The 14,711-nt window shown below is 38.5% G+C and overlaps 3 protein-coding genes across 3 annotated transcripts; 1 reads left to right on the top strand and 2 right to left on the bottom strand.

The window, feature by feature from the left end:
- Positions 1-656: 656 nt before the first annotated feature.
- LOC117471231 (C3a anaphylatoxin chemotactic receptor) lies at positions 657-4,300 on the top strand. Its single transcript, XM_034116086.1, has 3 exons — positions 657-725; positions 1,548-1,673; positions 2,187-4,300. The coding sequence occupies exons 2-3, from the start codon at positions 1,560-1,562 to the stop codon at positions 3,141-3,143; spliced, it is 1,071 nt and encodes a 356-aa protein (XP_033971977.1). The 5' UTR covers positions 657-725; positions 1,548-1,559; the 3' UTR covers positions 3,144-4,300.
- Positions 4,301-4,755: 455 nt separating this feature from the next.
- Positions 4,756-10,046, bottom strand: LOC117471542 (centromere protein Q). The gene is made up of 8 exons (XM_034116633.1): positions 9,719-10,046; positions 9,588-9,642; positions 9,334-9,442; positions 8,470-8,538; positions 8,247-8,376; positions 7,656-7,769; positions 5,948-6,022; positions 4,756-5,615 (listed from the first exon to the last, which is right to left on the bottom strand). The coding sequence occupies exons 1-8, from the start codon at positions 9,815-9,817 to the stop codon at positions 5,433-5,435; spliced, it is 834 nt and encodes a 277-aa protein (XP_033972524.1). The 5' UTR covers positions 9,818-10,046; the 3' UTR covers positions 4,756-5,432.
- Positions 10,047-10,914: 868 nt separating this feature from the next.
- mrpl16 (mitochondrial ribosomal protein L16) lies at positions 10,915-14,438 on the bottom strand. The gene is made up of 5 exons (XM_034117149.1): positions 14,185-14,438; positions 13,423-13,494; positions 13,106-13,254; positions 11,905-12,198; positions 10,915-11,449 (listed from the first exon to the last, which is right to left on the bottom strand). The coding sequence occupies exons 1-5, from the start codon at positions 14,252-14,254 to the stop codon at positions 11,258-11,260; spliced, it is 777 nt and encodes a 258-aa protein (XP_033973040.1). The 5' UTR covers positions 14,255-14,438; the 3' UTR covers positions 10,915-11,257.
- Between the last annotated feature and the right edge of the window lie 273 nt (positions 14,439-14,711).

Consider the following 14,711-nt stretch of genomic DNA (forward strand, 5'->3'; position numbering starts at 1 on the left):
AAAGTCAGAATAAAATATGTTTTAAAAGTGTATATCTTCTCAACCCTTTATGGCTCATTCTCTTCCAAGCATATCACAGTGAACATTAAATAGGAATAAAAAGAGGGAGGTGTCTGAAATCTGAATCATTCTAACTGTATGGGCAACAGTGTATATAGCAACACAAAAGCTTTACATAAATGAAAACAGATATCATGGTGCATCTACTGACCAAGGACATCAGGAGGACCATTATTTCATGTTGTTCTCACTTTTTTCCCTCATTTTCTGTCTGATCTCTCACCATCTACTATATAATTAGGGCAAACATACCTATGAGTCTAAAAAGGTGAATGATGAAAATGTTGCTAAAAGTGTGTGGGAGTATTTTGTCCAGAAGAACAAGCAGAGGAAACAGCATTAAAGTGCACCGCTGATTTGAAGATTAATGAGTAACTTTGTATGTTACCCCTCTGAGGTTAATGTTCTGTTGAATCTTGCAGGTAATACAGCCGGCTGAGCACAAAGGAAATTACCTTTCATTGGTTGAAGACTGCTATGATCGAAACTATTGCTTAGATGTTAATAGATATGTTCATAGGAAGGAGTGTGTGTGTGTGTGTGTTGCAATCACTCACAGAGAGAGAGAGAGCGAGAGAGAGAGAGAGTTCTTACAACACCAGTAGGCACTCCTTCCTACTTTATCTCCAGCCCCATTTCTCTTCAACGCAAGGCAAATAAAGCAGGTAAGAAGCATTTTTTTAAATTGACATCCAAATGATTTGAAGCAGCTTTTTAACACAGACTTTCAAACAGAGATAGATCTTGAGTCCTTAATGTATTCGTTAATGTAGATTATGGGCTTTTAATCAGATAACCACGGCTGCCATCAGTAACTTAGGCACAGGTAAGTGGTTCTGCTACTGTGCGGAGGCTAAAGAGGAGTGTTCTCATTCCAGCTGCATGCAAACAGGCCCGGTCTAGATGTATATGCTGGCCCTGAGGCCGCAGAAGAAATATAGGAGATGACTTTCTCTGTGATGATTGCTGCTAATACAACACCTGACACAAGTCCTGCAAGTCTGTGTATGTGAATGCTTGTATTGTGGGGACTAACACAACATAGAGGTCGTGCACATCCAAAAACCGCAGGGGCTGGATTTATGTCAGACAGAAATTAAAACATTATCAAAGGTCCACACAAAGTAGCTCACTCAAATGCAGTTTATTTGCACATCCAAACAAGATTTGAGGCTACATGCTCTTATTGCGCGTTGGGACTCAATTGAAAGTCTTCAGGGTAAATATGTGGTAGTAATGGTTATGGTTCTCAGCAATGAAACCCGTGGCAAACGGAAGGAAGTCTGTGGGTTGTCGTGTGATGTTGACATCAGTCTGTTTATGTTTAAGACAGACATTTGAAATGCATATGCAATCATGCATGTTACATAAATCATACAATAAAAAAGGTGTTTTAATTTTGTGACATTTAATATTTTTTGTCAAATTTCAGAAAAGAAAACAAATCTTTGCAACTGTATCATCAAAAAATGTTTACTGTGTTTCAGCGCAATACCTCAATGGCCAATATGAATGGGACTGTCCATGCAGGAATCAGCCCCAACACCAGCAACTCATGGCAGGTGGAGGCAGTTAGGGGCGTCCAAATGGCAGCTACTCTGGTTATCTTCCTGGTGAGCAATCCTTTAATAAAACTGTACACTACTACTGCACATAGCGCTGGAAAACACTGAATAAGGGGCTGCTAAATAGGAAAAATAATAATAGTTTCGATAATCTGTTGATTAGGAAGTTTGCAGGTGAGAAAACAACATGCTCACTAGAGTGTGATTTGCAAACTTATTCTTGTATGTACTGTATGTGTTTTTAAATTAAGAGTTAGATGATGAGTTGATGATACCACTCTCATATCTGTACAATTAATATGTATTAAAAAAGATCAAACTTTTCCTTGTTCCGCATCAGCTCATTTCCATTTGGAGAGTCTATTTCTTGGAGAGAGGCAGTCATTTCCTGGAGTTATTTTTAATGCTAAGTAAAGCTTAAAGGCTGTAGGTTTCGATGACATGAGAGTGATGTCGATATTTTTGTAAAATGAAATAAAACAAACAAGATTATTCCCTGTATTATGTCTGTTACTCTAAGGCTTTCGTCCTAAATGTGCCTGGTTTTCGTGGTGTCTCTAGGTTGGCGTTCCTCTGAATGGGCTGGTGGTTTGGACACTTGGACTGCGGCATAATCGTCACCTGGCACGCAGAGGCAGCTGTGAGGAGACACGTGCTGCCAGCAGTTTCAGGATTTATGTCCTGAACCTAGCCCTGGCTGACCTGGTGCTGCTCCTGCGCACCCCCATAATGTTGGGCTTCGTGGCTCACAACTACAGCTGGCCGTTCGGCCTCGTCTTCTGCCAGCTGGTCATGTTCCTGCGAGGCCTGGGCTTGTACGCCTCTGCCTTCCTCCTCTGTGCTGTGGCCCTGGAGCGATGCCTGTGTCTGCTGAAGCCGATGTGGGCTCGCCTGCGACGCCCCTCCTGGGCTGTTCCTCTGGCCTGTGGCCTCATATGGCTGTTAGCCACCATCTTCTCTGCCCCCTACCTCCTCACTGCTGTGCTGACCGACTTTAACGGGACACTCCATTGCAGGGAGAGCGGGAACTTTGACATGGGGCTGTTTGTCACAGAAACAATAGCAGGTTTCATCTTGCCCCAGCTGGTGTTCCTGGGAAGCAACCTGGCTGTTGTGCTCACCATTCAGAAAGCAGTGCCCTTAACACCGACATCCTCCAGCCCTTCCAATGCCCGCAGGATGACCAGAATGTACCACGTGCTCTTTGCCACCATGCTCCTCTTTCTCACCTGCTGGGTACCATATTTTGTTTGTCGGTTCCTGCAGGGCTTGTCCGTGGGGCACCCTGACCGATTGACACTGTATAGCCGAGCATCTTGGGGCGTATACGTATCTCTGTTCCTGGTGTACATGAAGTCCGCTCTCAACCCGGTGCTGTACGTGTTCGCTGCCCGAGGCTTAAGTCGTGCCATCAAAGCTTCAGTTGTCTCCACCCTAGAAAGACTTTTCAATGATGACTCTTCAGAGTCATTTCGAAGGAAGTCACTTAAGAACTCTCTTAAAAACTCACAGATGTAGCCAGGATGTCAAAAATGCATTAATGTTGTAGTTTTTATATTAAAACCAGAAATGTCTTTGGTTTTTGTAAAATGAGAAATCTCTTTACTGGTGGGTTTCTCCATTTACTCATACCCACCTAAATTGAGTTGTGTAAATAAGACAAAGACAGTTTTTAGGTTAAGTTACTGTTAACCAATTAGCCACGGCAAATGGACAAATAAGTCAACAGCATTAATATTACACTCCTTGTATGTAAATATGTGATCTTGATAGATTTGACCATAAGAATAATTTCAATTTTTTTCTAATGTCAAAAGCAATTGCGTTTTTTTAACTTTATTTTGATTAAAATAGTCTTAACTGGGTCATAGTTTAATTAGTACCACATCTCAGCTCCTCATGAAACAAACTTTTCCTGGAAAGGTGATTCTTCCTCCTGGTTTGATTTAAATTCTTGGATCAATGGTTCCAGAAACTGATTTGAGATTTCAGAGACAGAGAGCGTATCTCCCAGGATTTGACAAATAGGAGCGATACATCTTTCATCAGACACTGACACAAGCCTGGTTCCTCAACTGTCAGCTGAGAACAAGAAGATATATGACTGCAGGTGTCATCAGTGAAAGTACATGACTGAAGACTCCAGAAATGCTGCTTCTGTTGCAGCACGCTGAAGGCAGGGTCATAATTGGGCATAAAAATGAATTCATGAATCATCTTGTCGATTAGTTTCTTGGGCAGGGAACACTTTGATGGTAAATAACGAGCCGAATGAACCCAGGATTATTTCAATGCCAATTTCCTAGCCCCAGGAGAGTCTTTGTTAACCTTTGGATTCCTCCAAGATGACTCACCGTTAAGCTTGCTCATACTACCTCTGCTATGTTTCAATGAATGTTATCTTATCAGAATCAATATTGAGTCAGATCCATCAACATGATCACCTCCTGCTCTATAGACTAAACACCTCATACTGAGCAGGACGTGAACATGTTGCAGGAAGATCCTCTTATGGTGAATGCACCACTAACATGTCTGACTTGACTTCAGTTATTCACAGATAGCTTTATGTGTTTTTTGTTAAAACTCTCCTATATTATATATTCTGTTATTGTTGACAAAAGGGATGAATGGTCATGCTTTAAATGTGTTTAATTCCTACATTAAAAATATTAAAGGTCCCCTATTATACTGTTTTTCATCAATATATTATAGATCTCAGATATATACAAAACATGTCTCTGAAGTGTTTGGCTGAAATACCAAACAGATTGTGCATTGCAGCATCCCATAAACCCCTCTGTTTCAGCCCTGTTTCAAAAGTGCTGATTCTCTGTCTGTTACTTCAGATGAAAATAAGGAGCCACTCCCAACGCCCCTCTGAGAGATATTTGGTTAAAAAGAACACAGTGTGCTCTAGGAGGAGATGCAGGTGAAAGGGTGGGCAGGTGTTACCTTGGTTGGTGATTGGCTAATGGTTACACAAGACAAAAAATCATGACGACATCATAAAGTGGCCAAAATCTGATCAGCTCATTTTCAGACAGGTTTTTATATAAATGGATCAGGACAAAAAGTGAGTGAATCTTTTTTCCTGAAACTTTCAGAATCTCTTTACACAGAGGGGACACATGTTTATGTATACAAGACATGAAAAAGTGGATTTTGCATAATAGGTCCCCTTTAATGAACAAAAGTAAATTAGATGTTTTTAACATGAACTCGTGTCTCTAAGGTTCTGATTATGGACATCAAGTCACTCTTTATTTGCCGTTACAGTATTTCTTTAATGAAGTTTATGTGTTCTGTTATTTAGGCACAAACGATGAATAAAAAGAATTTGGACTTTCTATGAAAAAAAAAAAAACGCAAAAATGCTTCGACAGCGAATTCTTTAAATAATACTGCACACTTCGGATGGGGAATGGTTAAGGTGTATACCACATAACCGCAAAATGATTCTATTCCGGTTTCAATGAAGACTTTAGATGCATATCATGCCTCCCCATCTCTCCCCGTTTCCTCTCTGACTCTGTACTGGCAGCTTCACAATAAAGACAAAATGTTAAAGAAACCTTATGATTTAGTCTGCAGGTGTTTCTCTCTTTGTGTAATGTTTCCATTGCTGCCAGTTAGACTTTTTTCTAGTTCTTCACATATTTGCCACATTTTTTGCGCCACGTTATTTTTGCAGGTGTTTAACCACCACAAAAGGTAGAACTGAGTAATATTAGCACAGGAAAAATAATGCGTACACACTTCTTCTTCTTCTTACATGTATAAATATCCTTAACATTTCAGACCTGTCTAAGAAGACGGTGCACTACAGATGTGGGCGGAGCCAGGGTTGAACAGCTGATTGGCTTGTCTCTGTGCCTGCAGAAGAAGCGCTTGGGTACCCTCAGTGGTCTCTGATTCCTGCAGGATTTCTCCAAGTTTGCGGGCAGTGGCTTCACAGTCACTTTCTGGTATAATTTTTCTCAATCGAGCCTGAGGAAAACCAAAACATGTGGCTGTGTGATTTTGTTTAAACGATATGTATTAAGACAGTTTTGTAAAAATGTATCTCTGACGCAACAGAAGCACAATTGTTCTCTCTCTGCATTTCGTAAGACAGATTTCATATCTTGTTGCCCAACACAGAACATGTTAAGACTTTCCTGTAGCATAGAGAAGTGCCCACTCAGACATTTTTGACAAAGTCTTATTCAAAGGAAAAAGTTTCAAACAATGAGTGACGCTTGTGAAAACAGCTATTGTGCAACAGGAACAAGTCAAAGCTGATGCTAGATTTCATGAATGTGCTCCCCACCCTTGCTCACCTCTAATGTTGATTGATCTTTTTGTGGAGGGAGGAAGGGAAGGTTGAGATTTGCTTGTTCAGCTATCTGTTGGATCTGCATGAACACAAAGAAGGAGAATTGGACTGCATTAGAAAAGGTTTACATATTTGTATCTAATAGATGAGGCGAAGGAAAAAGACATGCTGCAAATCTCTGCTTTGTTATATTCTATAGAGTATATCATAAAAACAGATCTCACACAGTCATTTCCTCTGGTTAATGCTAACACCCATTGTGTCAGCTTCCACAGAACAGCCACATTTCAACATGCTGTTCACTTCTGACCGACAGGCTGATGTTAATATGGAGAAATGCAGTTAACCACTTGTTTTTCTCCGTCACCTATTTTACTGAAACAGCCAAATTAATGTTGTAATGTTTTTTTTTGTTTAAATGTCTTTGTACAGCACTTGGGGTTAATAGTGCTATATTACATCAGATGTAACACTGTAGGCCAGAAGTTGGATGGATAAAAAGGAAGCAACACCAATAATCTCTCATTTGTGTTTCAATAACAGCTGAAATGATTTGTGGATTGTCAGAAATAAAGTTAGCAATTATTTGTGATTCATAATTTCAATCATTTTTCAAGCAGAAATAGTGAAACAGTATCTGAATGCAGCATCTTATAATCAGAGGTTTCCTGGTTTTCTTTGACACAAAGCATTGTAAACAAATTTTGGGGCCATTTGGCATTTTAGTCAAACAAAACAAGTCGTTTGATTCTGTGAACTATACAATTGTTCCATGTGTAAGACTAGGGTATTATATATTAATAAAAATAAAACATCTGCAGATTAATCGATATGAATAAAAATCAGTTGCTGCAGCTCCAGTTTCATGCCTTCAAATTAAAACAATAAGGAATTCTTAGCTGCTTTAAAGGGGACCTATCATGCAAAATGCACTTTTTGATGTCTTTTATACATAAATATGTGTCCCCGGTGTGTCAGGGAACTCACGCAGCGTCAGAAAATAAAACCCTCTCTCTTTTCCTCCGTACCCAAATCTCTAAAAACGGGGGTACAACGGAGCTGATCCAGATTTGCGTCCGATATGACGTCAAATCGGCGGACCCACAGCACTATCAGAAACGTTGCTATCAGAAACAATGCCCGACTGTTTTGGACATAATATGGTCGGTGTTTACATTAGCATCGCTAACACTCAGAGCTAACCTGTACTGGAGAGCATGTGTGTGAAGAAGCAGGAAATAAAAAGGAACTCACCTTGTGGTATAACCGGCAAGAGAGAAAGCCTTTGAGCTCCATACTGTTTCAGAAATAATCCATGATATGGCGTTTCATCACGGCAGTATTTAGTTTAGACAGTAGCTGCCGGGCCCCGCATGAGCTCAGCCCCCTCCTTTTTTTTGTATCAATTTTTTTTTAAAAGCTTTATACCCAAAATTAGCACTTTTGAAACAGGAAGTGAAATAGAGCGATATGAGGCATGGCTAGAACGGGTGATCTGTTTGGTATTTTGAGCAAAACACTTCATAGACATGTTTTTTATATATCTGAGACCTATGCTATTGCCTAAAAATAGCATGATAGGTGCACTTTAAGTTAGTAACAATGAGTTATAGAATAAAGAAATAAAGATATAAAAATAACACCGTCTTTTTACAGCTCAGGACACAAAGACATTTCATAAAATAAAATAAAATACATCTGTATGCTGGCACCTCTTTAGCTTTCTCCTCCTCCTCCTCCTCCCTCAGCAGGCTGCATGTGTTCTCCAGAGAGTCGGCCTGCTCTTCCCTCTTCTCCAGAGCACGGACCACAGATCTCAGGTTTTCCTGAAAACACAACAAGACATCATGTAACGCAATAACAGACATTTACTCATTTATATTTCAGATAAATGAATGCACTGAAATACTCAAACATTATGTATTTTCAAGGCAGATGGACGACATTGCAGCTTTTTTAAATGCTTTAAGGTTTATTGCATATAGGACTGAAGCTTACAATTATCTTCATACATGATGTGATTATTTATTCCATAATTAATTTATAATTTAGTCAATAGATAGCCACAACCTATTTAAAAATGACCCTCCTTGCATATCCCAGTGAGGTAAACTAGATTAGATATCAAGAGCTGAACATGTTTTGCTTTTTTTAATTCTTTAAGAAATAACTTGTAATGCTGTCCATGTATTTCCAATCAAACATATACATCAACTAATAATTTCAGCACCAACTGAAATGTAAATTAAGGTTTACATTTTTTAAATATTCCAGCCTCTTCACCAGACTCCAGTGTTTCTCACCTCCACTGTGCTCAGGGTCGTCTTCCCCACCCCTGACTTCTTGGCCTCCTCTTGGTGGCTCTGAGAAAAACGCTCCAAATCATTTTGTTTCTGCACTGGAACTTTGAGCTCTGCACATTTAGCAAGAAACCTAAAAAAAAGTTAGGGAAATATGTAACCTGTAATTACAAGATACCAGGCACATGAAATTCGTTTTTATCCTTATTTCAGAATACTTTCTCACCTGCTTTTAATTATGTTTAGATGTTCCCGGCTCTCTTTCTTCTCTTTCCGCCTCAAAGCAATAGTTGCTCTGGGAAAACAGGACAAGAAGATAAAGATGTTGACCATTTTTTCTGCTGTATTTCAAATGCCTCATAGTCTTTAGGGGGAAATGGCTGGCTTCAATTATTATTATAGGTATATTACATTACATGTTAGACGCTTTTATCCAAAGCGACTTACATACTCAATACTGTGGCCAATCCCCACAGGAGCAATTTGGGGTGAAGTGTCTTGCCCAGGGACACAACGACATGCTGATTGCAGTGGGGTTTGAACCTGTGCTCCCCTGATCCGAACACCAACGCACTAGTCCACTGCACCACAGCCTCCCCTAGCTATATATTTTAAGCTGATACCTATCCCACCTTTATCAATATTTGAAAGTTTAAAAAACTTAATGACAATTAATCAACTGGTTATCTCTGGCTAACACATCATGTAAAAGGGGACATTTTTTCTAAAAAACCTCATAAATAGTTGGCATTTCTGTACTTAAATCTATTGTTAATCGAGTTGTCACTAGGCTTATTCTTCACCAATACTGACATGCCGGCAACAAACTGGCCCGTTTATCAATATAACTCTAGGCACAATAAATAAACAAAACAATGTAAAGTTAAAATATGTCTCAGACTGTAAACCATAACTGATAACTATTGATAAAATCTATAATTGATTGTGTACTTCAATCAATAGTTTTTTTACATGTATACCTTACAAAGTGGCCCGAGTCTATATACCGAAAATAAGAAAATACTACTTTTTAAGGGTAACACTCAGGAGTAGTAAGCTGTAAAACAACACAGTGAAAAGTGAAACTCACAGTATGGACAAATCCATCATGTTTTCCAGAGCAATGATGGAGGATGCTGGCATCGGCCTCCACTTTTCCTCTCCTTTGACTTTGTCAGGGACTGAAGGTGAGACCTCAGCTATTTCAGGACACAAACAGGAACAACACAATGACAAGAGAAAGTAACAACATTGCATTAGGCTTGCTTTGTGGGCTGAAACGTATTTATATTCAACATCTGAAGAGACATGACATCACATTGTGCTATGAAGGGTTTTTCTAACCTTTCCTCTTCTTGGCTGCTTTTGGCTGGGTGCTCTTGCCATTGGGCTTTGGGTCCTACACAAACATTGTTGACGTTAACAGGAGGCTGCAGACAGGAGCCAACATCAGCTGGAGTATTAACTGATCTTACCTGATTCTCTGCTGATTGTTGTTCCTGGTCAGGTTTTTTATTTTTCTTCATGTTAGGTGCTTTTGAAGAGGCCTGGTTAGAGCCTCTTAAAGGCTTCATCTCTGCTAACGTGAGCTAGCTTAGATCACGATGAAGTGAATGTAAAGCTAATGTAACGTTAGCTGTTATAGCGTCTGGCTAGGCTAACGTAAATAACAATAGCAACATTAAAACGAAGTTCCCTTGTTGGACAAATGAATACCTAATACTTGATATACAACTTTATACAAATGAAATCGTAAACTGGACTTGTTGTCATCAGCTGAGGCACTTTACCGCGCTGCTGTTTTCGAACAGGTTAGCACGTAATGCGCATGCGTCAATGGTGTGCTTTTTCTCCCCAGAGTTCAGACTGACAGGCAGCTATTCATCTTAGGCTAAGATGTCATGGCCTAACTAACACAACATTTTAAGGCATCATATTCACACTATAATTTTTATTGTATGAATCATACAATGGCTAATACAGCAGACTTCTTTGAGAAAACAAAACCCACATGACAAAGGTCCCATCCCATCTCCTACATAGGAACAAGACAAGTTTTTTTTTCAATTTGTGTCTCTTTGAAATTGTCTTGGTCTTTTTGTTGTTATGTTTGTTTGTGATTGTTTTGCCCCTTTTTGTAGTCCGTTTTTTTATTTTTTATTTTAACAGTGGTCATGAGTCTGCTTAAACTTCCTTAGTAGTTGTTGTATGTTTCTTTGCGGTTATTTAGAATATTTTCCTGGTTGTTACCATAGAGGTTGTTTTGTCTCTTTGAGTGACATTTTGTAGGTGAAGGACCAGTAGGTTCCTTCAGTAATCCATTTATGATCCCAGCATGGTCACAATGTCAGGACTCAAACGCCTATTAAGTTAACGCTGGGCATAATAAACACAATGCCGCAGTGTATTGAAAACATTGTATGTTTGAAGAATGTTTTCATTAATGAGTTTTGCTTTAATTTCTCAGACAGCAGGTTCATGCAGAGTTGTTGCAATATGTAAATGTTGATATTGACCTAGCTAAACCATCTTTGAATACCAGATAAGTGTAAAATATTGTTAGATATTGATGCTCCCTGCTCAAAATAGATTTAAAATTGTGCCAAATATTATTATCATGCATATATTTTACTCCATATACTCTATTTACATTATTCCAGCAAAAGAACAATTGGAATTTCACACTCACCCTTTAATTACTTGTTAAACCATACATAAAAACAGGTATTTTTCAGTGACAGGAGATTTATTTTCACTTCCGTTTCACACCTTTTTTCAGCAGATTACACATAAAGAGCTTTAAATTAAAATTGACAAAATGCGATTGAATTATTTAGTTTATTTCTATTTTAAAGCAGGAAATTAAAGAAATATCCCTTAGACAAATGTCAACTCCACTAATACCTGTGTAAAAAAACAAAAATTAAGGAAGATTCCCAAAATTGACTGAATATTTAGGTCTGGATGGTAAACGGTATGACAGACACTGCAGCCATGTATGTCCCTCAGGTCTGTCACACCCTCCATGGGAGGTGAAATTTGCCTGCAAAGCGTCCGTTGTGGCACAGGTCTTTGGGGCTGAGCACTTTCCTGATCCCCAACATGTTGCCTAGCGTTATCTCCTTGAAGGTCCAGGGATTCTGGTTGTTCTGCTCCATATCAGCATGCTTCTTCTGAAAGGCTGCTAGGCTCACTCTGCTAAATACCTATAGGAAGTCCACAAAACAAAGAACAATGGGTTGTTTTTAAGAATTTACTGATACACTCCCTTTGGCTTTTTGATACTTTATATGGATCCTCAAGTGTATTTATGCTTGAATAATGTAAGCGATAAACAAAGAAAGCAACATTGTGTTTAAATGTTCTTTAAATTATCTCTGTAATCTTTTTAGGAGTCTTCTAGTATATAGATACAACCCTATATGGACGGATCCCTTATCAAGATCTTCATTGAGGTATGATTTATTGCAGACTTGTTGTATTTCTGCATTTGTTTTTAGCAAAGTATAACTAATCGACTGGCAGCTGTTTATATAAATAAAGTATGATTCAACAAAATATGCTTTTGAAAAAAGTGCACAAACAAAGTTAACGGATATTCTGAAAGTGAATGTAAGAGTGTATGTCTGAAGTTCAGTATATACAGTATCAGTCATCTCACCTCGGCCTTGAAGGGTAGCTTTTGTGCCACTTCAGTCATGATACGCTGAATCTCTCCAAGCTCCACCTTTCCTCCGACTTCCACAATAAAGCGGCCGTAGCGCACAGGTGTCACGTATCGGTCGATGGCTCCCTTGCCCCCGCCCATGCGCATACCCAGACCTTTACGTGTGACAGGCTTATATGGGCCATTGACACGCCAACGGGCAAATGTAGTCTTGGGATCCATCTTGCGATTGATGGTTAGACGGATCATCTCTATGTGACCCCAATGAAGGTAGCCTCCTCCCATGGCCTGAGCATAAGAGAGAGACAGACAAGAGGGAGGTCACTTTTTCATGGTCTAAAAAAAAGTATGTATTATTCTCTTGGCATTAGGTGCATAAAATAATACAAATACACATGAGTATTGAGTACATCTTTTGTTATATAGTATTTTTTTTAAACTTTGCATAAGTATATAGTTACATACTTTTTGTGAAGAAGAAAGCTAAGTAAAAATAAACATTATTTTACGTTGTATAATACGTTGAAATAAGTGCCATTAAGAACCTGCTTATACTGTATACAGTTACACAAGGTTAAATAATAAATTCAAGTAATAAAATACTGCAGGTTACATGATCTTCATATGCTTGAATGCCTTAAGCCCTGAGCCTGTTTTTCAGGTCTCAGGCTCGAAAATGACATTCCCAGAACAAATAACCATATCTTAACTTCTAAAAGGGTTAAATTAATAATCTTTTTTCTCAAAGCAAGGTTACATCTGTGAGTTGGATGTAGAAGTGTCAGAATCAATATAGATGTTTTTATTTTAAAGTAAATTCAGATTGAACATAGTAAAAAAATGTAAATTATAGTGTCCGTCCAAAAAAAAAAATTACTTATAGTGAAAACCACCCTTGAATTATGGGATGGTAGACTAAAAGCTTTAGGAATCCAAACTACAACATATAATAAGTACCCTGTATCAAGATTGATGCAAAACAAGTTAAATTTGACATTTTTAGAGAGATTTAGCAAAAAAAAAACACTTCTGGGGTCATTTGGGTGGATTTTCCATATCTCTGGCCCTCCTTGGTCGATTTTGATGATTGACATCTCCTTTTAACCGTCAGAGCCAATGGAATCGAGGGGAACTCCCACATACAGGTTTAAGCAGCTGCAGATATCAGCAGTCTCTTAACATTAAATCCACTCACCACAATAGCAAACTCTCCCTTAGTGAAAGTATTGGCTGCCGTCGCTGGGCCTTGGATATCCTTCAGATTCTTCATCGCTTTCTTGGCGTTTTTAAAGTTAGGCATCTTGTTCAAAAACTTCAGTTTGCGTCTGTCTGGCAGCACCACCTCTTTAGAGGAAAAAACAAGTGAGGAATTATGAACATTTTCATAGTGCATCAGGCAAGCATGTCGATGTAAGATTTTAAAAGTCCAAAGACTGGAGCAAGGACAGATAACTACTGTATGCATTATTGTGTAAATATAACAATGTCCTAATGTAGAAACTAAATGATTACCACTGTGGTCTGGAGGAATTTCATGTGTCTTCAGGCCAGCAGCCAGGACTTTCAGGTGGCCGTGTAAAAGACCTGTGGAACAAACAGCAGATTACAGAACTGTAATTTATTACTGCTAATAAATAAATAAATAAATACTACTGCTCAGTTCACATGTGCTTTGGAAAAACGTCAAGCCAAACCTCAGCCAGAGAGAGAAAAACTGTAGCAATTTTATTCGTTTTTCTCTGATATTTCCTATTTGAATAGAACAAGACCCATTTGAAAGTACAATTATTTTGGACTTTTAGACGTAACTGTGTCTAAATTGTGTTTTTAAGTAGACTGTTGTTAATATTGGTCCCCTTCATTCATCTCTAATTTCTCTATGTACTGTAGGCCTACCTGTTTTAAAACCACAGTGAAAACTGTTTTCACTTTATAAATGTCTTAATATATATAAGTATAATTAGCTTTGCTCTGTGTTGGTAGTTGGTTGTGCCTTAATTATTGCTCTTCATTCTGATGCTCTACCTTTACAAATGTTTTCAAATAGTTTTGAAAATGACTATAACACCTGTGCAAAAACTATGAGTTTAAATATTGTACTCGCTTACTCTGAAATATACAGCTTAAGTGCACATGCTTACGGACTATGTGAAACAAACCAATGAATATGCATATAAACATGTCATGCCTAATAAAGACCAGACATTAGCTTGTTTTGTTAACTTCTAACGCAATAAAGGAAGAATTAACACATGAACTGAGCTGACTTGTTACCTTGCTGGTGACCGTTCACTCGACACAAAGCAGTCAATCCGCCGACAGCAGCCTTTATGATGGAAAACATGATATTACCCTTTGAATGGACACTATAAACACCAAACTGTCACTGTGTGTGGTCGATATAAGAGCATTATAAGGTGGTAACTCATTAAAGCATTGTTAACATCACGCTCTGTACAAGGTCGCTGCCATTGCTGTGATGCTGCTTCTTCTTCTTCGGTTTGAATGCAACCAATAGTTGCATGTCGCCACCTGCTGTACGGAGTGTGTAACATCATGTCTTTATAACTAAATTAAAACAAAACCAACATATTAAAAACACTCAAATCCAAATCCAATAGGGGGGACCTACTTGTTCAGCCTAGTATTACAAATCTTCGTTGATATGGAGTGACATGACACAGGAAAAAAAACCTTTAGATAGAGAATGCTGAATTTTCAATAAAATATTCATATCAAATGTAAAAGACACTAAAATCTAAAGGTATGTCGTCCAGTGCAGTATTACAATGATGCATTTA

Source organism: Trematomus bernacchii, unplaced genomic scaffold, assembly GCF_902827165.1.
Source record: "Trematomus bernacchii unplaced genomic scaffold, fTreBer1.1, whole genome shotgun sequence".
Lineage (NCBI taxonomy): Eukaryota > Metazoa > Chordata > Actinopteri > Perciformes > Nototheniidae > Trematomus > Trematomus bernacchii.

Coding starts and splice junctions, on each gene's coding strand:
- mrpl16 (XM_034117149.1), bottom strand. CDS start 14,254: ATGTTTTCCATCATAAAGGCTGCTGTCGGCGGATTGACTGCTTTGTGT. Junction 13,495..14,184: donor AGTGAACGGTCACCAGCAAG/GTAACAAGTCAG, acceptor TTTGTTCCACAG/GTCTTTTACACGGCCACCTG. Junction 12,199..13,105: donor AGGGAGAGTTTGCTATTGTG/GTGAGTGGATTT, acceptor TCTTATGCTCAG/GCCATGGGAGGAGGCTACCT.
- LOC117471542 (XM_034116633.1), bottom strand. CDS start 9,817: ATGAAGCCTTTAAGAGGCTCTAACCAGGCCTCTTCAAAAGCACCTAAC. Junction 8,377..8,469: donor CTAAACATAATTAAAAGCAG/GTGAGAAAGTAT, acceptor ACTTTTTTTTAG/GTTTCTTGCTAAATGTGCAG. Junction 5,616..5,947: donor AAGATCAATCAACATTAGAG/GTGAGCAAGGGT, acceptor GGTTTTCCTCAG/GCTCGATTGAGAAAAATTAT.
- LOC117471231 (XM_034116086.1), top strand. CDS start 1,560: ATGGCCAATATGAATGGGACTGTCCATGCAGGAATCAGCCCCAACACC. Junction 1,674..2,186: donor CTACTCTGGTTATCTTCCTG/GTGAGCAATCCT, acceptor TGGTGTCTCTAG/GTTGGCGTTCCTCTGAATGG.